Source organism: Bicyclus anynana, chromosome 8 (assembly GCF_947172395.1).
Source record: "Bicyclus anynana chromosome 8, ilBicAnyn1.1, whole genome shotgun sequence".
Taxonomy (NCBI): Eukaryota; Metazoa; Arthropoda; class Insecta; order Lepidoptera; family Nymphalidae; genus Bicyclus; species Bicyclus anynana.
Window position 1 is genome coordinate 4,636,628 of NC_069090.1, and position 26,214 is coordinate 4,662,841.

The following is a 26,214-nucleotide window of genomic DNA, read 5'->3' on the forward strand; positions in this document are numbered from 1 at the left end:
GCATGTGTCTCAAACGGTAAATTGGCTTTGGGTGGTGGACTATTTGGTCTAATCCCTCTCATTCTGAGAGGAGACTCGAGCTCAGTGACCCGAACGGTTGACAAAGATTGCAAATTTAGAAAGTCTTATTTATCACATCGGTATTTAATTGGTAATTAAATGATATTTGACTTTGACTTTGAAACCACCCTTAGCTGGGGTTAAAAAACACATTATACCCCGCACCCGTTCAAATACCAGCACAGGTCGCAAGTAGGCTTGCCAGGTGTCCGGCTTTTTGCGGTCGCGTCCGGCCAAATATGTACATGTTCGGCCTGTCCGGCTTTTGTCAAGTTTTTTGTCAGAGTGGCGATTCTCGCTAACTTAATAAACATTTCAAATTCGTAAACGAGTTTTTTTATTATAAATATAGTTTTTTTATTATAATAATATTATGTCCATCTTTTAATAAATATCGAATGTGCATATATCTGGCACACTCCATCTTCGATCTCATCGTCACTTTACATCACTTATAAATACTTTTTTCAACAGCCCAGCTGTAAAAACAATAAGTTTGGCAATAAAAAAGCATGTCCGGCTTTTAGGGCAAAATGTCCGGCCTTATATAGTGCGAAGTCCGGCCTTTGCATTTTCTGGCCTGGCAACCTTAGTCGCAAGTCAAGATTTAAAAACCAAACGCTTTCAACATTTAGGTACATTCTAGATAAATATCACTGATTCACGTGAACACAAGCGATAGGTACAAGTAAAATGTCGTCATGAGTTAAGTCACAGTAGATATGGTTAAGTCAAACGAAGAGTTGCATCATGCCTGTGCAGCCCAGCAATGTGTAAGGCTGTGTACCTACAACGAGCAATTTTTAGAATAGCGATTTTTAGATTAGCGTGATATTTAGAATATAATTAATAGGTATGTATAGTTTGGTATACCTACATAATATATACATACATATGTTATATGTACTGGGTAATTTGGCAGGTAGGTACGTTATTTTGTTTTTGTAACTACCTAAATAAAAAGAAATGATGATGAAATGACTACAATTTAACCTTTAATGAAGTATAAAACACATTTTATTTTCGTTGTCGAGTTTTAAACCGTTTAAAATGGTTTAAAACTGCAGAATTTTATTTGAAATCGGTTTATTTACATCTATAGTTGCGTCCCTACAAAATCACCGCAAAAAGTGATCCGAATAGCCTAGGCTACAAAACTGAGCACACACATGCACAATTTTGTTTTTAATTCCATTATTTATTTATGTATATATAGTTTTTACACTTCCTGAACACACAACTTGACATTGTAGACAATATTTAGGTATTAGGTATTTGTTATTATTTATAAAGTTTGTTAACCACAACTAACATTGAGATGTGGAAATTTCCTCTTTTGAACGCCTTATTTTTCATAACCTAGTAAAACACATTTAACAGTATTAAACATCATTGACTGCATATAATAATTGCTTGATTATTATTTACCTATTTCTAGCAGATGCCTCGAGGTTTCACCCGCGTAGTTCCCGTTCCCGGAATATGGAGATAAAATAGAGCCTAACGAGTATGTGACTGATAATGTAGCGGTGTAAGAGTTTGAAAGCTTCAATACAAACAAAAAAACAAACAAATTTATCGTCTTTTTAATATTACCCATTAAGTATAAAATATACATTAGCAATAAACTGCATGTTTTATGAGTACAGATGCAACATGTTTGCCCGCAGGTTCGAGAAGGGTGTAGTAAAGAAGTAAAAATAACTCTATATAAAATATATTGCCAAAACTTCTACACCGCGAGCCTGTGGGTTAACTACACACCGAAGTGTATGGACACCCTAAGGATGCAATACAACAATGGGTTCAGGATGCTGTTGGGCTTGCCCCGGTTGTTTTTATTTTTGTACCTATCTATTTATTTTTGCAGTTTATTTTTAACTTTATTTTTGAAGTTTATTTCATAACAAGATAGATTACTTTAAATACCTATTTTATGGGAAACAATCAATTTGCAAATTTAAAATCCTTTGTGTTAACGTTGTTTAGTTTTTAATAAAAACCTTATTTAAGAATTTGTTAAGCAATATTTTATTATTATATTTTGCAATGGTAAATTATAAAAACTTTGTACAATTTACTACATACATACATGTAGAGAATTATATATTACAGCCAACCTGTTTAAATATTAAAAATAGAAAAATATTTTTACTTTTAACTTTAACCACTATATCACAGAATACATAATTATGTAGTACCTAGGTACCTACATAGTGCGCTGAAAATTGTCTCGATTATTAATATGTGATTTCGAAAAGTCGGTAGAAATTTTAATTTCTTTCTTTTTATTATTATTAGGTATTTGCCGAGTTGTATTTTAGGAGTACGATTACAGCCGTGCAGGCTGTTATAGTGAAATGTGTAATTGTGTGAACTAAGCCTTACCAATATACTATTATATACCTATTGGTGCGTTGCGAGTTTCCCCTCAGAATAAGCAGGGTTTGGCCTTAGTCCACCACGCTGTCTAAATGCGGATTGGCAGACTTCACACACATAGAATTAAGAAAATTCTCATGGTTTCCTGACTATGTTTTTTTTACCTTCACCATGCACATAACTGAAAAGTTGGAGGTGCATGACCCGAACCGGATTTGAACCTACACCCACTGAATTATGAAATTACAGTAATATATAATGTATTGTTGTCTTTGATGATGATATTTTAAAAACAACTGAAAGAAATAGGTAGGTACCTACTTTGAAAAAAACTCTCAGTCAGTCCAATTCAATCAAAAAACAAAGATTAGGGAATCTGAACGTTACCAATATTTTATGCCCCCTTTTTAAGATGACCAAAAAGATGGTTTCCGGCTTTGGCAGTTTTGGTTTGTGGGCTCGCAGGTCGGAAACCAATAAAGTTTGGGCACCTCTGCTTAGGCTATCACGTGAACGGGCGTTCAGCGGTAACAAGGACGGATAGTAGAAGATTGCATCGGAACGAAATGCGTGTATTGAAATGAATGTGTGGAATGAATAAACTAGAATGAATAAACTAGAATGGATAAACTAAGCAACGAGTTTACTATAAGCGCAAGTCTGAAAGTGGCACCAGTGACAAATAGTTAAGGAGTGAAGTGGTAAACGGAAATAATGTGTAATGCTCATGTATCGCTCCACCCAGTTATAGTTGAGAACGCTGCATTCGAAATACACGAATACATATACCTAGGACATATGATCCAGTTAGGTAGGTCAAATTTCGAGAAAGAGGTGAACCGCCGAAACTAACTCGGCTGGACCGCATTCTGAAAACTTTGCGAAATCTTTTCGTCCGATATACCTCAGTGCTTGAAGACAAAAGTCTTCGAACAGTGCGTGTTGCCAGTGATGATCTATGGTTCCGAGACTTGGTCGCTAACTATGGGCCTCAGAGTCACACAGCGGGCGATGGAACAAAATATGTTAGGATTATCTCTGCGTGATCTAATCAGAAAGGAGGAGTTCCGCTTAAGCTCAACGAGATGCGAAGCTAAAGTGACAATGGGTGGGGCACATAGTTCGAAAAGCCGATGGACGTTGGGGTCCCAAAGTGCTAGAAACTAGCCGCACTAGTAAGCGCAGTGTTGTCGAACCCCCACCAGGTGAACTGACGACATCAAGCGAGTCGCAGGGATTCACTGGATGCAGGTGGCACAGTATCGTGATATTTGGAAGTCCCTACAAAAGGCCTATGACCTGCAGGGGACGTCCATCGGCTGATATGATGATGATGATGAAAGTGGTATCATATGGAAATGTAACGCAGAGGGGTAAAAGTTATATTACCAGAAGAATGTTGAAATTGCAAGTAGAAGACACAAGAGGAGAAAAAGGGCAAAAATGAGATGGTTGAAGTATGTGAAAGAGGATAATGTGTGTAAAAGGAGTAGACTATATGACTAATGATAGGAGCGAATGTAGAGTTTGACATATTTGGCCGACCCCACAAAATGATGATTGTAATGATGATGATCTTACCGCATCATTTAACATTTCTTCAAGACGCTGTTTCGGGGTCTTTCCTTTTTTCGGACGAACCAGTATCATGATTTTACCGATATCGGGAACTTTTCTGTAAAAAAGAGAAAAAGGTATATTTCCGATTTATGAAACACACTGGATATTATGATACAGGATATTGTATACGGTGTCATTGACCAGCATTTTCTCCAGTAATATGTCATTTCAAAAAAGTTTCATTTTATTTTCTATCCAGTAAGTAACATTAAAAATATACTATAAACAACAAAGTTGATGAAAAATCGCAACTTTTTGCTAAAAAAAGTGAATATTAAGTTATTTTTCCTATTAAAAGTTTAACATAATTAAGTAGTAAGTAATTAAGTTATCAACCCTAAAAAACTGTATAACTTTAACTTCGAACTTATACTTTTCTTTTTAAGAGAAAGAAACTGATGAACTTTCACATTTTCACAGAAAATTAATCTCATTCAGTCAAATAGACTCCAACATTGTATCATCCTCTTAACTACAATGTAACCTCTTCATACCTGAGCAGTTTCTCCACCAGCACCTTTCCCATGAAGCCTGTGCCGCCAGTGATGAGCAGATTCATTCCGGAGAAGGTCTCCGCTATCCGGTCCGGCATGGACTCCAGCTCCGAAGATGTGTAACCTTCGGAGGACATGGTGGAACTGGAAAAGATAGAAAATTGGTTTTCTGTAAAGTCGTTTTGCAGACGATAGCTTTACGTGACAACGTCATAAGAAAACATTGATGAAAAGGAGATGGCCCATCCCTATACATTGTTTGCCCGAGAAAAAAGTGTATGCGTCACGATGAATCTTTTCTTTTGGGGTTGATTTTCCTGTCTAAATCCACACAAATATTACAAACCAGCGGACGCCCGCGACTTCGTCGCGATGTAAACTTACAACCCCTACCCCCTGATAGTTATTTTGGAAATACATTTCATTTACAGAATTTACCTCTCTACAGATTTATTATATGTACCTATAGATGTGATAGTTTGTGTGTCTGTCTATTTGTTTGTCCGTCTTTCATGGCAAAACGGACCGACATTGTTTATCTTTTTATGTAATTTTAATTCCAGACTAAATTCTTTAACCTCCTAGCCACATTAACATTTTGTGGTATAAGAAATACCTACCTACTTCGCAAGGCATGCAAGGAAATCCGGAATATCAACCTAGAACGCCCTGTCCTTCAACCAGGGACATAGGTTTTAAGCCAATTACATCAGCAACCATACCCTTAATTGTTTTTTTTTATAATTACTTAATAAATTAGCAAAACCCCGCATACTTTCCATTCCGTGGGAATACAGGTATAGAGTATAGCCTATGTTACTCTCTGATAATATAGCTTTCTATTGACGAAATAATTACACAAATCGGTGAAGTAGTCTTTGAGTTCATTCGTTACATAAAAAAATACAAATCTTTCCTTTTTATAATATTAATGTAGGTGTAGACAGGTAAATATAAATAATTATTAAGTTATTTATTATTATCGTTCATTACCATTATCATTATATTATTATTATCATTCATCATAGTGCTGCAACTAGACATCAACATGCGTTCCATTAAGCATAATTGCAGTCATGAGCAATCTAGCAAAAAACATCAAAAATAGCTACTTCGTACTTTTTACATTAGGTTCATTTTTAATTTATAACATTGCTTACAAATAATTATTCGGCCTAGAATAGCATGCAGACTAAATGTAGACTTTATATAATAACGGAATAAAATAATCTATACTAAAATATAAAGCTGAAGAGCTTGTTTGTTTGATTGAACGCGCTAATCTCAGGAACTACTGGTTCGATTTGAAAAATTCTTTCAGTGTTAGATAGCCCATCGAGGAAGGCTATAGGCTGTATATTATCCGAACGGGAACCACGCGAGTGAAATCGCGCGGCGTCAGCTAGTTATTTATAAGGTAAGATATTCTAAATTGAATAAGATATTCTAATGAAAACGGAATAGTCGACGCATGTGAAAGTATAGGATGGGTACAGCAGTATATTTTTGCATTTTCGAAAATTGGAACTTACATGATTAAGTATCACACACACAAGCAAATATATTTTTTAAATGACAAGTTGGACTTTTCTGCGCTCGCACTAGTTATGTGACTATGCAAGACGGCAGCGGGCTTGCTACATGGCATCGTACCGGAACGCTATCGCTTGGCGGTACGTTTGCCGGTGGGGTGGTAACTAGCCACGGCCGAGTCCTACCAGACCAGACCTAAGCCAATTTGGAAAATATGGTTAACTGACCCGAGCTGGGTATCGAGCCCACGGCCTCACTGTCGAGAACCACAACACTCAGAGGCGTGCATAAGGTTGTCTGTCAGGGTATGCACTGGTACGAAAAATTAACTATACTGGATATGCATAAAGAAAAACATCTCTTATGGTATGCAGTGAGTACTTTAATGCATATATCAAGTGCACTAACAACACTAACAAAATACAATACAAAACACGATTAAAAATTAAAAAAAAAATTAAACCTACGGTATATTTTTAAGTGGTGTGGACCAAGCTTTCTTAATCAGGGTTCCAGAGTGAGGAACTCTGAAGGAAAGGAATCACTGCTCTGAATCTTCTGTATCCAACCTAGGGATATTCGATATATATCGAAAGTAATCGATGTACAGTTTCGATATATCGAATCGAAAAAAACATCGATGTTTTTTCAAAGTGGACACCCCTAATCCGACCCTTGATCCAGCAATTAAGCGAAACGTTGGACGAAGCTTTTCGCTACAAGGTCATTAATGAAACGACTATCGGAACAATAATGGTTGATTAGTCATTTAGTATTAATGATTATTTATTTCAAATGTATTAGTCTACTATATATGGAAGAGCGGGGCCGCCCGTCACAAGTTACAGTAGTAATACTGCAAACTTAATGGGATGGTTCCAATCACTATACTACTTGCTATGTTTTTTTTATTCTTTACAAGTTAGCCCTTGACTACAATCTCACCTGATGGTAAGTGATGATGCAGTCTAAGATGGAAGCGGGCTAACTTGTTAGGAGAAGGATAAAAATCCACACCCCTTTCGGTTTCTACACGGCATCGTACCGGAACGCTAAATCGCTTGGCGGTACGTCTTTGCCGGTAGGGTGGTAACTAGCCACGGCCAAAGCCTCCCACCAGCCAGACCTGGACAAATTAAGAAAATCTCAATCTGCCCAGCCGGGGATCGAACCCAGGACCTCCGTTTTTTAAATCCGCCGCGCATACCACTGCGCCACGGAGGCCGTCAAAATATGTTACATCTTCGGAATCCTATTAAATAAAATTATTAAATAAATAATTAAACTTTATAAGAATTGCGTTTTTCCGGCCCTATCCATGTTTACCAAGAGTGACGAGATTTGGGTATGGCACAAAGATTGCATGACATTACTTAGTCGCTACTGAGTGTAACTGCTTATGCAATGGTAAATTATGTGTAAGGTGTTTGCGTACACTTAACCTTGGACATTATCTTTTGAAAGATCGGGGTTAGTAGCTGTTAGAGCAAATTGACGGGACTTTTTTGTCTTTTTGCGAATTCGCCTTTACGAGTGTGTTTCCTAATGGGTAATGTAACTCTGTAATGCCTCATTGATTTGCAAGGTTTCTCAAAGTGGCTACGCAAACCCCTAGGGGTTCGCCATTCGACGGTAGGAGGTTCGCTATAACTGATTTTTCCTAACATTATCATTACCTACAAAATTACTGGGGGGGGGGGTTTCCCCACTAGTAAGGGGTTTGCTGTCACTTGGAAATTTTAACAATGGTTCATGGAGCCGAAAGTTTGAGAAACCCTTATTTAGTGGATAGCTTGTTTAACTACGGATAATGTAGACAAGGCTTCAGTATCAGACTGGTTATTATGTGAAATCATACCGGATCGCTGTGATAAATTGGTAGGAAATAAATCTCAAGGGAAAGGTGACGGCTAGTTAAAAAAAACTCAATTTTTACAAAGGCATCCTGGGCCTTGTACTTGGTACATTTCCCTTCCATGACCGAAATTTTGTTAAATTATTAAAAGTTAAAAAAAAAATCATAATTGTTTATTTTGGTGAACTAGCTAGTAAACCTAGCTACTTTGACTAACGAAACTTTTCGCTCTTTTCTAAGTTGTAAGTGATAGTTTTTCAGTTGTATCTGTTTGCTCCGTCAACTTTTCTTATCTTATGTAATATTAGAAAAAAATAATAGGTAAATGTTAGTAGCTTGTAGTTTTTAAAAGATGAATACTTTGTAAACACGTCTGTGCCTATTAGGTTATTAGTATTCCAAGAAACGCCTTCTAAAACAATGGTATTTTTCTAACCTTCAGTTAATGGCGATTTGAGACTTATTAAAGTAAAAAATGTACCTACAATAGGATGTATTGACGTAGGTACAAGAGGTTAATTTCGCTGTTTATATGACGTTCATAGTTCAAACTTTGAACGTTTAGGTACCTTTTTAAGGTTCCTTGTTGACTTCGGAACCCTAAAAAAATAAAACATACTTGGCATCTAAGAGGAAATAATGTGGAGCACTGGGACTTCTAAACCAAGGTCAGACCTGGTTACGTAAACAAAATTAATGGAATATTACTGACGTATTAAATACTAAAGTATTTAAATCACAAACACGTTTTATCAAAATACGTAAATAAATTTCAAGTGTCTTTAGATAAGTATCTTTAAAAGTAATAATACAGATTGTTTTTACAACAATAATATAACCATCCCGCCGGAAAAACTAAGAACAATATTGTATCCTAACCTCTGTGCAAGTCGTACAAAAAACTTACCTTATTTACATTAACTTGAATACAAAATTAACATTAACATAATAATTAAGTTTTATTTAACAGATTATAATACCAATTTCATAGTATAACCCGGTATGATATCAAATTAATCTATACTAATATTATAAAGCTGAAGAGTTTGTTTGATTGAACGCGCTAATCTCAGGAACTACTGGTACGATTAGAAAAATCGTTTTAGTGTTAGATAGCCCATTTATCGAGGAAGATTATATATTATCCCCGTATGCCTACGGGAACGGGAACCACGCGGGTGAAACCGCGCGGCGTCAGCTAGTCTTTTTATAATCAAAGCTTTTATAATTATGTAAGCGTTAACTTTTAGCATTTTCTGTTCTGTGTACTTAACTATATCCAAAATAATTGAATCTATGAAACTTATCTACATAAAATCTTCTATACATACCCAATATAGACAAAGCTAACGCGTCTGCCTGTTCACGATAAACTCGAAAACTATGCCGATTTTTATACAAGATTGAGAGATTTATGAGGAAGGTTCAAGGAAGTATATAGTGTCAACATTTGTCAAAGTTTTAAATATGACTATACTTTTTATAGACTTATATTTGTTATATGTGTCTGAAAACTCAACCCGCCTTGAAATTTTCATCTAAAAGTTCTGCCGAAGCCTAATACCTTTAATATACATAAAACACAACAATTTCACAACACCATATGAGTACTTCAACGTATAAGTACTCAACGACATGCAAGGTATGCTCATAGACGTATATAGAGGGGGGGGGGGGGGGCTTAAATTATTATAAATTTACGAATATTTTAATACATATTCTGATGCCTACCAAAATATACAAAGAAAAAACAGTCGAGCCGTTTCAGAGGCCTAATTATTTCTATGAATCCGTAATCATAATTAGTGTGGAAATGTTACAACTCGGCTTTGAATTTCCAAAGCAGAGTTGTAACATTGTAGAAATCACTTAACATTTAGTAAAAATTCTTTCACAATATGAATGAATGTACCTACTCGTACTATAGATGTCACATTCGTGTCAACTTACTAACACAACCTTGGTCAAGATGGAGTATATTGCGTAAAGCAGCATAGAGTGTGGTGACATGAGTTATTACACATCATCCGCCATCCGGTAGTTTGGATAACTGATGTCTGTGAAGGATATAACCGAAACATGTATGCTCGCCATTGACGATCAATTATTCTCATTACGATCGTGTATTGGTCGCTGCGTGCATGACGAAACGTTCTCGCTGCGGTTTGAGCTGCAGAAACGTGAGAATCATTGACCGTCAATTTATAATACCTACTAGCGAACGACTGCGACTTTGTATGCGAATAATTAATGTAAGCTTTCATCCCTCTTTTATTCCCAATACTATTTACATTCTAACGATAGATAGTCTTGAGAGCCGTGATAGCCCAGTGGATATGACCTCTGCCTACGATTCAGAGGGTTCGAATACGGTCAGGGGCATGCACCTCAAGCATTTCAGTTACCTATGTGTATTTTAAGAAATTTAATATCTTGTGTCTCAAACGGTGAAGGAAAAACATCGTGAGAAAAACTGCATACCTGAGAGTTTCTTAATTATCCGCGTGTGTGTAGTCCGCCAATCCGCATTGGGTCAGCGTGGTGGACTATTTGGCCTAACCACTGTCATTCTGAGAGGAGACTCGAGCTCAGCAGTGAACCGAATATGGGTTGATAATGATGATAATTAATAAAAAGTTACCTAATGATTATTGAAAGTGATTAATTTAAAAAGTCTATTTGCTGACTTTCCTGTCACCTTTTTTCAGTAGTTCCGTGATCTATTGAGAGTCAAAAAATCAAAACTTAAAATTGACAAACAGAAAAACTGTTCAAAAGTTCATAAAAAATTCGCTACTAAAAATAAGCGTATTAGATTTAAATAATTCCGCAAATTGGCTGGTGGGGGGCGAGTCACCACCCTACTGATAAAGACGTACAGCCAAAAGATTTAGCGTTCCGGTACGATGTCGTGTAGAAACCGTAAGGGGTGTGGATTTTCATCCTCCTAACAAGTTAGCCCGCTTTCATCTTAAATTGCATCATCACTTATCAGGTGAGATTGTAGTCAGGGGCCAACTTGTAAAGAATAAAAAAAATTAAACATTGAAAGTTATTTTAAGTGCAAAAGTACCAAAATCGGCAATACCGACTTTGAGCTAGATACCTATTGAAGCAGATCTCGATTACTAACATTGCAGCATACCGCACGCACGGCATTTCACAAGAAATGTACACTTTACACACAACTTGATGTAGGTAAGCGTAAGTAACGGCGTATATCTAACCCAATGCGGTCACTAGCTAATCAGTCCTAGGGCCAACTCTTCCTGCTAATAACACTACTTTAATATTGTGACAGATTAGTACTCGGATTTTGTCATCGATCTGTGCAACAGTGATATTACTTAAGAACGGTATGACTAGGGTTGCCAACATTTTTTAAGGAAGATACAGTATTTTTCATATTTAGCCGTAAAAATATATAGTACGCTTAAAGAAATATTATGGTATTTTACGAAATAAGCAAAAAAAACACGTTAGTTTTTATAAAAAACTATATTTATTTACTTATTGCATTTTTCAAGAATTTTTGTCTTTGGTAAATATACTTTTGCACGTTTTTCATGTTAAATATTTCGAAAACTAAAAGCTCATTTTATATTGTTAACTTTAAGATCGGAATTCGATAAGATAGACAAGTTCGATTCGATTCGCAAGTTGTTTAAAATATAGTATTTTTGCGTACTATATATTTCTTCAATAGTATATAGTATGCAGACCCGAAATTTAGTATAATACTATAAATATAAAAAAGAGGCAATTTAAATAAATTTTTACGAATATTTTAAGACATATTCTGATGCCTACCAAAATATACAAATAAAAAACAGTCAGCTGTTTCAGAGGCCTAATTATTTTTATGAATCCGTAACCTTAAATGATAAGGTAAAGTACGTAATATATTTATAGTATTAGTATAATACTATAAATATGTTACGGTTGGCAACCCTAGGTACGAGTAAGATTATCTAGTAAGGAATAGCTACCTTTGTCTACTAGAGAATCTTCCTCATTGGTCCAACGGTTAATCTGTTCAGTTACATGATAAGTTCCTAGATTCGAGTCTAGATTCTGGATACAAAAGTATTGGATATTTTTTCTCCCAAGAAAGCCTCAGTAGCAGCTCAGAGCCATTGGTATTTCACATTTCCGAATTTCGAGCTTAAACACGGTATGAGGTAAGCCAGTAAGCCGGTAATCGGTATTAACTATTAAAACAAACATACAGCCGAACATAGAACCTCCTCCTTTTTGGAAGTCGGTTAAAAAGTAATAGTAGGAGCAGCGTGCTGATTTAAAGCTGCATTTTCCCCTGTAAACCTGAAATCTATATTGGGCCATAAAAATGCTTGAAAAGTAATAATAATAATAACTAAACCGGTTGCTTGGGCACTCCCGAAGCGGGAGGGTTAATTTTCTTTTTATGAATTTTTAATTAGTGTTTTGTATTATTGTTAAAAATTAATAAAAAACAAACAAAAATAAATGAGAGCAAATAGATAATAAATAATAATAATAACAATGAAAAGTAAAAATCTTGAGATGTCAAAAATATTTTTTTTAACCAATAGGTATTCTCCTTTTCATCCAATCTGTCGTAAGACTAGTATGAAATTGGAATTCCCTGAGTTGGAAACGATGTTTCAAAAAAATTCCACATCCGGTACCGTTAATAACACGTTAGTCATGTATATCACGTGGTAAAAATCTATATCTTGCACATAATAAACCAAACGCAGAAAGCGCAGTGTTGATCGACCCCCCACCAGGTGGACTGATGACATCAAGCGAGTCGCAGTGATTCGCTTGATGCAGGTGGCTTATTATCGTGATGTTTGGAAGTCCCTACAAAAGGCCTATGTCCTGCAGAGGACGTCTATCGGCTGATAAGATAGTAATGATTTTAGAATTTAAACTATCGTCAGTGTTATTCATATTAATTTACTATAAAACACGACTAAAACTCACGTAATGCAACGTCGGAGTATGCCCTTAGTCATGAGCTGGTTGCAAGAGGTTAAGTTTGGATCGTGCCGCGTTGCAAGAACCAGACATGACTAAGGGCCCCGTATGGGTTCGAGACTAGTCGGGCATACTCTGACGTTGCATTACGTGAGTTTTAGCCGTGTTTTATAGTAAATTAATGTGATAATGATGATGAAAAAATCAAAACTAACAGCAGGTACATTGAGTAAACCTTTCGGATGTAGTCAATCTTAGCACTGCACTATTACGACGTCTATTGTTATGTACTATTACGTGGACGGATAATAAATTCCCAACACGTACTCTAGCAAGGTCAAGAACGTCTCGTGCCTGATTACCTATCATTAATACAGTCGGTCAAGACGAAAGTGGTTATCCCAAAAACATTCATTTCTAGATAAATAACCGTGCAAACAGCGTGTGAATTTGCTTGCGATTCCTTTAATTGCACGCTGTAATATATGAGTGTAAATCAACATATAAGTTGTATACATTGTATTAAACTATATAATCTGCATATTGTATAATATTCTTATTCAGAATTACTTAATTAAATTTATTTTTGACAATAAACACCGCGTTTTTATGCTAATCAAAGTATACGGTGGTATATAAATACGGTGCCTTATGAACTCTGTAGGTGCCCGGTATGATATACCTTAGCCTGTAGCAATGTGGCACGTCGATTCTCTTTCATTAATCGTAAACGCTTCGAATATTAAAAAATGTATATAAATGACATTTGTAATCGACAGGTCATAAATTATTATTTCAATTCATTCCTATACATACATTCATTCAAAGCGTTAGCGTTTGTAGAAAGAGAATCGACATGCCACAAGGCTACATGCCCTGATCATGATTATACACATTTCCTTAGAATAGAAGTTAAACAGTATAGTATAATAGTGAAGTCAAAGTTAACGGAATTACTATTCTCGGATATTACGCGTAAAGTGCTAATCAGTTCGATACCTGCATGCTACTGTTTACTTATAAAGTTTATGATATTAATTAACGTAAATTAAGTTAAGGCTAAATTAATTAACATTTTACATAAAAATACATCTACTTGAATATGAAAAATATTGAGTTACACCATTTTTGTACTTGATGTTCTGATTATGTTCGTGTATATACATGTGTATTGAATTTAAACAAGTAGCCTTCGTGTATTTCATGTTTCTTATACGGATAAAAATCAACTTTTGAGATAATTCTCATTTTAACTGCTGAAAGGGAGGGAATCTCCCTATCCTATCATCCCATCCTCCAAAATATAATGGTGGGAAGGTTAGGATTTCACTCTTCCCACAAACTCCATTATTTCTACAGGGAAGCAAGTAGGTATGTCATGTTGGTCTCCAACCGACTAAAACCCCGCGCAGTGTTCGGGTACTCTACGATTGTTTAATCATCATCATCATTAGTATCAGCCAATAGACGTCCACTGCTGGACATGGGCTTCTTGCATGGACTTCCAAGCACAATGGCCTCGAGCAGCCACCGCAGGATGTTGAATACCCATTGGGAATACGGAGAGTGTCGACCAACTCGAGAATTTCTCCCATCTGGCATCTAGGCGACATATTCCCCGTATCCCGCCCGGAAACCCCATCGGTCCTAGCGTCTCTTTAAGGCAAGGTCCGAGTCCCTCAGGTGCCAGGAGTCACCCTTGGAAAGACTCTTCAAGGCCTCTGTTCTGGTTCTTTTCAAAGTTCTTCTAGCCCTCGGGCTCAGGCAGAGCTTTCGTATTCGCTTCGTTTTTTGTGATTCTTTTGAATGGGATACTTACACGTATAAATTAGATTAACTTATAGAAGAGTAAAAATACATAGTGATAACGTGAATGATAACTACCCACCTACCTTTATTAATTTTATAAAGATGTAGTTAGAGACTTTGTGATGTGGTAAGGGGTAATCTCTGGATGTAAGTACAAAACCGTCCGTCTTCTGGGCTAACAGGAACTGAAAGGTGCTGAAAGTACGCGGACTTTGGGTGGGGCATTCCTAGTATGAAATTGAATGATTTTTTTATCATTGTTTTAATTTTTCTTCTATTATGGTGGAAAGTAAATTGTATTTTTAGCCGCATTTCAAAAAAGAGTAAGTACCTACATAAGTTTTCACTGTATATTTCTTTCTTATCTCGGTTTAAAAATCTCATACATTAGATACAATGATCAGAAATCATTCGGTTATAATCGGCCTTGTACTCTAAGTTAGTCATTATCACGGCTTACTATTTTAATTGTTCTTACTATCACGCAACATGGATAGTTCAATTATAAATATATATGAAACTGGGTCAGAACACCAACAAATCACAGACACAAAACGAATTCATTTATTCATAAATCTTACAAAGTTATTTCGAAAATTCTAATCGGTGTTGTGGAATCTACCACTGGTTTGGACGACAACCTACAAGCGACTTTTACTATCGATTTACTCATAAACGGTAAAGGAGATGGTCCAAAATTGTATGGAGCCCAGAAGTCATTGTACCCTGGCGGAAATGAAAGAAAGTATTTTTTTTAAACTATTTTTGATTATACAAATCTAAGAATTAACTTTAATTCTTTCGAAATAATATTAATTCTCTCCCAAACGCAACACTAACATGGGTAATAATGGCGGATTGATGACGTTTTCAATGCAGTAGTCGATTTGACGTTTGCTGTCAATAGTGATGTCAGTTGCTTTAAGAGCGCCATTTTGTTACAACTCAAAAACTTGGGTTTTAATTTTATTCATTTCTTTTTATTTAGTTACATTTAGTCATTAATTTAGATTTTTAAAAAATCCTCGTATTTTTTAAATTTTAATCATATAGTGTACCTGAAATGGACCATCTCCTTTCAGGAAATAATAAATACCTAGTAAGTAAGAGCCGTTATAGCCCAGCTGACATGTCCACCTGTGCGATATATATATGTAGGTTCCGGAACGGGACATGCACCTCTCTCTAACTTTTCAGTTATGTGCATTTTAATAAATTAAATATTACGCGTCTCAAACGTTAAAGGAAAAACATCGCGGAGAAACCTGCATACCTGAGGATTTTCTTAATTCTCTTCGTATGTGAAGTCTGCATTGGGCCAGCGTGGTGGACTATTAGCCTAATCACTCTCATTCTGATAGGAGACTCATTCTCAGAGGGAAGAGGAGGAGGCTCAACAATGAGCCGAATATGGGTTGTTAATGGTGAAAAGATAGGGTGATAATTATAATTTTATGTCTTATCAGTTAGTTTCGTAAAACTCTTCTTTAAAATTTTGAAATCCCATTTTCGCGAAATTTGAATTTTTTTACACTGTGATCAATCTTACCAAAAGTCAAGAACACTTTCATATTTTGAATATAACGTTCACTTAGGTACATGTTCAGCTTTTTGCAAAATTATGCGCATTTCCATATTTATTTTGACCGCGGTAATAAACTAATTTAAATAACTAATTTAGAATTTAAAATTTATTTTAATTGTTATTTCCAATGGCAAGATTTGCAACCGCAATTTTATACATTTAATTTCATGTTCTCTGTGTACCTAATAACTTTTGTTTTAATAACATTTTTTTGGCCTTTTGTGTTTTTTTTTTGATTTATTACATATCTTAACTGTGATCTTATCATACCTACTCAAAATAAAATAAGTTACCTAAGTTTTTCCTACGATTAGCACGTTTTTTCTGGATGGAAACTTTTTTTCTCTCCCTACACGATAATAATTCACGGAAATGTATAAGTCAAAAAGCGTAAACAAATTAACCAACATCTAAAATTACTAAACTACAACCCCTACTGGAGCAGCGTAATGGATCTAGGCTAGTGGGAGGCTTCGGCCGTGGCTAGTTACCACCCCAATTTTAGCTCCAAGCGATTTAGCATTCCAATACGATGTCGTGTAGAAACCGAAAGGAGCGTAGATTTTCATCCTCCTCTTAGCAAGTTAGCCCGCTTCCATCTTAGACTGCATCATCACTTACCATCGGGTGAGATTGTAGTCAAGGGATACCTTATAACTTCTTGTCCGACCACATAAACTTTGTTATATCCAATCAACATGATTTATGACGTATTTGTGGTATGTAATTTCACTGTTAGGTAACAAAAGGTAGGTACCTACTAGTAAAAAGTTTACCTAAATCTTGTCACATCTCAAAACATTCCCAACCAAGGTCGTCTTGCAAACGGAACGCAGATGTCTCTGAAAAGTCGGTCAAGTTACGTAAATCGTAACATACCGACTTATTCTCTAATTTAGTTTCGTTATACCAATTTTTAATGTAAAATTATTAAGTAACCACAACTAATTGCTTCAGAAGGGCTGGCAGATTTTAATGCGAAAAAATACGCGTGACTTTGCAGTACGGAATAGTACCTAACCTAAATAGTTGGTTCCATTAGGTACTCTTAGGTAAGACTTGTAAAGGTTTTTTTTAAAATTAGAACAAGTATGCCCCTGACTGGGATACCACCTGATGTAACGATGCAGCCTAAAATGGTAGAGAGCTAACTTGACCGGAATGATAAATCACTTGGTATGTTTTCCGGTAGGTAGCCGTCCTTAACTTGTTAAGTACTTTAGTTAATACTAGCGGACGCCTGTGACTTCGTCCGCGTGTATTTCAGCTTTTTACAAATCCCGCGGGAACCACGGATGTTATTGTAGGTACATACCTATAAACCTTCCTCTATAATCATTCTATCTCTTAAAAAAACCGCATAAAAATCCGTTGCATAGTTGTAAAGATTTAAGCATACTTAGGGACAGAGAAAACGACTTTGTTTAATACTATCTAGTGATACACCAATTAACGATTAATAATAGGTAATTCTTAAGCCAGTGATTTCGTATTCACTATTTATTTAACGCTAACTGATCAAAATTGAATTTATAGGTAAATAATTAAAAAACAAAAAAAAAGAACCTGACTGCCTAAACTGCTCGAACCTAGTCATTCGGCTCGCGTATTCTTATTATATATTATATCGCGTATTCTTATTATATATTCTTATTATATATATAGATATTTGCAAAATAAATAAGATTATAAAATTTCAAAATCTATTAAAAATCTTTTATCGTAATTAGTTGTAAGTTCATAAGTTTTAGCTTTCTTACATTAAATTTGACATTTTTTAATATGTGCATGTATAAATGTGTGTATAAACAAAAACGCAAATAACAGAGATATTAGTAATTTTGTTTCAACGCCCATACAAATCTAACGATCATTATGTACCTACGACGTCATTAGTTTGTGCCATTTTGTATGGGGCGTTTTTCAGGGATCCGTGGCAGTGCCGCAAATCTGACCCATTAAATCCCTGTAGCTCCGAAAGTAATGATCGCAGATACCCTGTTACTTTTACTTTACTATTAGCATACTCTTAATTTATATATGTACAATTTAAAAATCTGTCATCATCCCTTTCTTCCAAAGCCACCAAGGTCCAAACAAATAGGTAACCGGCTACAATGAGTATAATAACCATACAATCTCAAAAATCTTGGATATTTACGAGACTTTAATTAATGATAGAGTTGAGGGTTTTACCTACTAGCATCCCGCAGACGCCACGCGGTGGTTCGCCCTTTCACGAGTGAATGTGGGAATAAAATATAACCTGTGACATTCACAAATAACGTGGCTTTCGGAGAAAAACGTCGTTAAAAGTCATAAAAAGATTTAATGAATTGAAAACTGAAATTATTACCTAAACATATTTTCATGAAACCATCTCGAAAATTTCAAATAGAAATTCATGCAGTACTAATTACATTATTACTAAATGTAATAAATATTATATACTTAAATATAAAATTTCATTTTTTTAATTTTCAATGAAAATTCAGATTTCAGCTATTCTATATGGTACATAGAGAACCTCATCAACGATTTCTTTAAATATTTTTGTTCGAATATTTAACTTTAAAATCATACAAAAAAAAAAATAATCACTTACCGTTGTAATTGCACGGGAAAATCAAATACGCGTTGAGTCCTAACGTTAGGAAAATGCGCACTGAAGTACTACAGCGTACGGAACGACAAGTTTTGCAACGGCTCGGTCTACTGCTAACGTAATTGAGATTGCAATAGAATTTAAATTCACTATTACTTACTTAGCCGGTAAAGTGACTGACTATTAAAAGGGGGGTTTGACCTATTCAAATGCGTTTACACTCAAAATGTTTGAGTAAAGATTTTTTTTATTCTATGTCAAGTTACTCTCACGTAAAGTGACGAAGTCTAAGATGGTAGCTAGCTTACTCAAAATTCATATATTTTGGCTGGTGGGAGGCTTCGGCCGTGGCTAGTTACCACCCTACCGGCAAAGACGTACCGCCAATTTAGCGATGCCGTGTAGAAACCGAAAGGGGTGTGGATTTTCATCCTCCTCCTAACAAGTTAGCCCGCTTCTATCTTAGACTGCATCATCACTGAGATGAGATTGTAGTCAAGGGCTAACTTGTAAAAAAAATAACATAAAAAAAAATCAAGTAGGCTCAGTATACAAGCACTATTGAAAGCTTGACAGAACCTGCCTTCAGAACCGGTGGTAGAATCTTTCCACAGGTTCTGAAGGTAGGTTCTGGTTATGACAGTTTTTTAAGTTGTATATAAATTAAGAGTATGCTAATAGTAAAGCAATTTTGTAAAGGGAACAGGGTATCTGCGATCATTATTTTCGGAGCTACAGGGATTTAAAGGGTCAAATTTGCGGCACAGTCACGGATCCCTGAAAAACGCCCCATACAAAATGGTACGATTTAATGACGTCGTAGGTCCATAACGATCGTTAGATTTGTATGTGCGTTCAAACAAAATTACTAATATCTTTGTTATTTGTGCGTTTATGTTTATATAGTTAATTTATTAAAAAATGTCACATTTAATGTAAGGAAGCTAAAACTGTATGAATTTTCATCTAATTACGATAAAAGATTTTTAATAGATTTTGATTAATCTTATTTATTTTGCAAATATCCAGACAATCTTTGCTTTTTATGTATAAATTAGTTAACATTGACCTTATTTACCCGAATGTATCTTAAAAATCAATATATTCAGACCTATAGTCAGATCGGGTAGGTATTTTAAACAATGTAAATAAACAAAAACAGCTGACTCAGGGGTGCTCAACATTTTACTACAGCATTATTTACGAATATTGTCATGAAATAAAACTTCCTTTGATAACCAATATTTTTTTATTCTATATTCCTATATCCTGTTATTTATCTAACAGATAATGTTTCACTTATATTCAGGGTTCCGTAGTCAATAAAGAACCCTTATAGTTTTGTTTTTTATTATGTATAAGCAAGCATAAGGTATCCTCGACATATTTAAACACATTAATCAAAACGGTTTTCTCGGAGGACGATAAGGGTGATAGCTTCGTACGTTTCTTTTTTGGTGACGGAAACGATAGCAATGCGGAATAACTGCTCCGGCTAGTACCAGGCTCCGCTTCACTCATTTTCGTACTAAACTAAATAAAATTAATAAATTAATTAATTAAACAAATAAAAAACCCGACTGCCTATATGATACAAAAACTGAAAAGAAAAAAAACAAGCTCAGTCCAGAAGTGTAGAAAAAAATTAGAAAACAGTCGGGACCTATTATGTTGAATATAATGATTTACGTCTACATTTTTTAATAGGTCCCCACTTTAGTTTAATCAGTTTTTGTATCATTTATGCAGTCGGGTTATTCGTTTATTTAATTATTTTATTTCATAATTTTTAGTTAGATAGATGGTGAATTTCGGATTTATTTGTTACGTTTGTTACAAAGTACGATAGTGTATACCTACGTCCAACCGAGGATAAGTAAATATTCAAAAAAATCTACGGAACCCTCGGTGGGCGAATCCGACTCGCACATGTCGAGTTTTATAATCAATATATTTAATTTAGTCTATTTAAGGTATTTTATAACTACACTTCATAAACCTTATAGTCGTCCGCCTCGCGTATTATGTATATACAATTAATAAATAACGTTTTTCTAATTGTAGTTTTTTGTTGGTCATTATATACCATTTTGAAATTCTCACAAAAAGCCCTTGAATTTGATTCCCTTGTTGCAATATTTAAAAAAAAATCACCTCGATTCTATAGCATCTCACAGTCGTCTTGTTGGTTTTTTTTTAATTTCACGTATCTAAGAACACTTGGATTATTAAAACAAATCTAAGGATATCTGAATTACGTAAATCCGTTCAGCGGTTTCGAAGATATGAGGTAATAAATAATACATACAAGATACGCGCGAAAAACAAACAACAAATAAACAATAATTAACAACAACAACGAAACGAGAACAAAACGAAATAATAAAAATTACAAAGGAAGAAAATACGCACAACAGTCTGGATTTAGTTAACGAATACTGTGAGGTAGGAGTATTAGTCACAGACAACAAATAAAGTAGTGTTTTGTGCTGTGAAGTGTGTGTGTGTGAAATGTCAAATCTTCTTTCACTTAATAACACAAAATCAAAAAATTAATCATAGTATAGGGTATTTCTGCAATAAATGAAAGGTAAAATTCACATTAAAATAAAAGAAAACATCTTCTTTTGATATGAAAATACGACATTTATAAAAATTATTAAAGTTATTATTTAATTTTATAAATGCACATTTAATACCCATAAAACTCAATATCTTTATTTTTCATAATGGTTTGTGACTCATGTCTGCTTGGGTTCTTTTTATGTCGTTTGTATTGTTTTTGTGCAAACTCTATATATTTAACATAGAGGAATTAGAAATGGAAATGCATCGCACCCAAATGCAGCAACAAAATTGTCTGTCGTTTTTTGAAAGGGACGAGGTAAACTCAGTCATCGAAAATATTTAACAAGAATAAATAATAAAATATTTAACAAGAATAATATAATCTGTACACAGAACGTTAAATTAATGGATCGATGTTCTGTTCGTTCGTTCGTTAGAAGAATAGAATCGATTTTTCTTTTAGATATTGTTTTTATTACAAATTTATTATAAATTATAATTATGTTTTTGACGACCTCCGTGGCGCACTGGTACGCGCGGTGGATTTACAAGACGGAGGACCTAGGTTCGATCCCCGGCTGGGCCGATTGAGAATTTCTTAATTGTGCCAGGTCTGGCTGGTTACCACCCTACCTACAAAACGTACCGCTAAGCGATTTAGCGTTCCGGTATGATGTCGTGTAGAAATCATACCGTCCATCTTATATTGCATCATGACTTACCATCAGGTGAGACTGAAATCAAGGGCTAACATGTAAAGAATAACAAAAATAAAATAGAAATATTTTCAAATTGAACGTCACGTCATCTTTTACTGAATTAGAAGTTGTTGGCCGTTTTTCATGCCATTGAACTACTTACTACACAAACCGGAATATTTAGGGAGTTTTTTAGACGACGAAAACGATTACAACAATGAAACATCGATACAATCGAACAATCTAACGCGTTTGTTAGTTTTTTTACACGCGATAGCCGCTCAACTATCCCAGTCGATTTTACAAACACTTCTAAATGCCCCGCTCTATATAGATAGATCGTTGATTCTTTGACAGAGAGGTAACGTCTTGCGAGGTAGGTCCTTCTATTATTGGTCCGAGATAATTAATTTATTGTTTGTGAATTCGGGCTCAAAAGGGCTAGAACCCAGAGCCGTAAAGCTTATTATTAAAAATACAATGTATGTGAATCGAAACGAAAAGTGTCGCCCTAAAAGAACCTTTTTGAGAAGTGATATTGTTGTGTAAAAAGCCTAAAGTTGTGGACTATAGTCATCATCCCCATTGTAATACTTCTCCAATACAGGTCCATAATAACTCCCCCAAGAGCCGTGATAGCCCAGTGAACATGACCTCTGCCTCCGATGCCAGAGGGTGTGGGTTCGAATCCTGTCCGGGGCATGCACCTCCAATTTTTCAGTCGTGTGCATTTTAAGAAATTAAATATTACGTGTCTCAATCGGTGAAGGATAACATCGTGAGAAAACCTGCATACCAGAGAATTATCTTAATTCTCTGCGTGTGTGAAGTCTGCCAATCCGCATTAGGCCAGCGTGGTGGACTATTAGCCTTACCCCTCTCATTCTGAGAGGAGACTCGAGCTCAACAGTGAGCCGAATATGGGTTGATGACGACGAATAACTACCCCGGGGTAGGCAGCGCATTTGTGCATTTATGAAGTGCTCTCCACTGGGTGCATATAGTTAGTTCGAAGAGTCCCTGCAGTGGAAAGCGGAGAGGCTTTTCACTGTTCTTCTACTAGTACCTACTAGGTATAGGTAGGTACTTACTTGAGTACTTCGGGATAAGTAGGTAATGTGTGTATTGTTTAAGTAGGTAGGTACCTACCTATATTAATTTATTCGTGCAGTTTTCACAGAAAGATTGATTTAACTTAAGCAACGTAAGTTGAAACTGTGTTTTATTTAGATGACTGACCATAGATGATACATTATATATGACTGACGAAGACAAGAACAAAAAATATTATATAAGTATAGGAAACTACAAGTCCATATCTAACCATATTTATTTTGCTCTCCATACATACATTTGATATTAACATAGATAAGTAAAATTAACACTTAACAAAAACTAAAAATATGGTAATTTTGTGGATTATGTACCTACCTACCAACAAACAACACATCATTTCCTATTGTACAAGAGTTAATTTCCTAATATATTTGTCTACGTAGGTACGTCATATCACGTAGAATAGTTACTATTATTCTGTGGTAGGTATAGTATAGTGAGACGTGATAGCCCAGTGGATATGACCTCTGCCTCTGATTCCGGAGGGCGTAGGTTCGAATCCGGTCCGGGGCATGCACCTCCAACTTTTCAGTTATGTGCATTTGAAGAAATTAAATATCACGTGTCTCAAACGGTGAAGGAAAACATCGTGAGGAAACCTGCACATCAGATAATTTTCTTAATTCTCTGCGTGTGTGAAGTCTGCCAATCCGCATTGGGCCAGCGTGGTGGACTATTGGCCTAACCCCTCTCATTCTGAGAGGAGACTCGAGCTCAGCAGTGAGCCGAATATGGGTTGATAATGATGATAGTAAGTAGGTACACGAAGATAGACGATAGATTTATATCCGTACACGGCGTTATTAGGTTGAAAACTTGACTTGTATCAAATCTTTGATTTTATCAAGACTAGCCTTTGAATAGCCCCTCAGAATACAATTTGTAATCTGAGAATAGCCCATTTTATATGGTGAATAAAAGACTAAGTCGACTAGCTCGCTTAATTTCTATACAGTAGCTACTTGTTAGTTTTTGACTCTCATCTCTATAAAAAAATACAACCGACTAAAAACATACCCACTGAACTAAAAAGTAAACAATTACATTATATTATTATTATGTTCTACCTGGTGATCAGTATTAAGGCGGTGCTAAGTCGGTGATGTACCTATTAATTCAGTTGCAGTAGAAAAAATTTAACTTTATATAATTGAAACAACTATTCAAAAATAATTACCAAGTATAAAATGAACGCTTAAACGTATTTTTTTTTCTTTTTTATTTATACTTATATCCAACTAGCGGACGCGCGTTCGAGTGGTGATTGATGTAAACCCCTATTTTACCCCTTGTTTTATACATAACGAAACTTTAACCTTTTACGCAGAGCATGCAGAGAAACCTCTCAATAGGAAAAAAACCCTCGATTTTGAAATTGAACCATTCTTTCCGCTCCTATTGGTTTGAGTGTGATAATATTTGTATAAATAAGATAAATGGGCTATCTAACACTGAAAGCATCGGACCAGTAGATCCTAATATTATCACATTCAAGCAAGCAAACAAACAAACTCTTCAGCTTAATAATCTATACTTCTATATCTATACTCTATACTAATATTATAAAGAGGTAAAGTTTGTAAGTTTGTAAGTTTGTCACATTTTTTAAATGGGGTAATCTTCGGAACTACTGGTCCGATTTCTTTCACCAGTAGAATGCTACATTATCGGGGAGTGCTATAGGCTATATTTTATATTGGTATCATATATATATTAGCCGAGTTATCACAGTTTTTGTCATACAGGTCGGACTGAAAAACCTCTTAACAGACTTATTCGCATGCGCTGCCTTACCTATTGTGTAAAATTGAAATTAAGGTATGGAGACTTTATGTATCTTTAAAAGTTCTACAAAAAAGTCCGCGACACCATATATCTATCTTCTATATATTAGCAGATATAGTACCTTTTGTGTTTTAAAAATTATCAATTTTATATACTTAGGTTTACGTCATTATTTATACAACTAAACTTTAATCCTTATTAAAATAAATTATTTAATAATCACAAGGATATTATGGAGATAAGATTTGCCCTTTACAGTATGTTAATTACTTAAATAGTTTCGGAGATAATAGGGCTGAGGTAGTGGTAGGGTAGGGGTAGGGGTAGTAGTAAAGTTGACATCGAAATTTACGCGGACGAAGTCGCGGGCGTCCGCTAGTATTAGTATAAATTAGTTAATTACGTACCTATATTATACATACCTACCTACCTAAGTCAACGTAATTATCTGCAGTGGCGTAGATAACTATACCATCTGGCCTAACTAATGTTACTTGAACGTTACAGGCAGCTTACCAATTTACATACCTAAAATAAAAACTTATTTTGGTGAATAAAGTATGAGTAGGTAGACAATCCTTATTGAATTGCAAAATTATGGTAAATTTTCTTCGCTTAGGTGTTCCTAGTGGTAGAATTTAATACCTAACATTATACCTATTTAGTTTTTAACGTTACGGGGTAATTTGAATGCAGATTTAATAATCTTTTTGTTAGTAATACAACAAACAAGGAAAGTTATTGTAATTATGTACAAGTTACAACTATTGAACTAAAGGGAAGGCTAGTAAATGCTTCCAGTGGTTTATCGACGATTTGCGATCTGACTGCGGTGCCACGTGGTATCGCATATTTACCTACCTATAACGCAACAGCGTTGTAGTGACAGCGATTATTACATAATTTTGTGGTAGAGAAAACATCTCGAGCAGGTGTCAGAACTTGTGACCTTGTGTTTTTAAGGTATAGTCGTACCTTTTAGAATGTATTAACACTCACCTCTACTATACATGTTCAGTGTTCTCCATGCCTACATTAAACAACGTAGGTATGATCAATTGCATCACAAAACATTATCAATTACATTGGCGTATCTTATTTCCTAGGGTGGGCCCAGGCCCACCTTAAGGGGTCAGCCC

The 26,214-nt window shown here is 35.3% G+C and overlaps 1 protein-coding gene across 1 annotated transcript in view; it reads right to left on the reverse strand.

Moving 5' to 3' along the window:
* The window catches only part of LOC112058630 (fatty acyl-CoA reductase 1), a 27,758-nt gene extending 8,705 nt beyond the window's left edge, over positions 1-19,053 (reverse strand). Inside the window, exons 1-3 of the mRNA XM_024099547.2 lie at positions 18,909-19,053; positions 4,557-4,700; positions 4,024-4,117 (exon numbers count right to left, since the gene is read on the reverse strand). Of these exons, the coding sequence (XP_023955315.2) occupies positions 4,024-4,117; positions 4,557-4,693 (231 nt within the window). The 5' untranslated portion in view covers positions 4,694-4,700; positions 18,909-19,053. The remainder of the gene's footprint in view (positions 1-4,023; positions 4,118-4,556; positions 4,701-18,908) is intronic.
* Between the last annotated feature and the right edge of the window lie 7,161 nt (positions 19,054-26,214).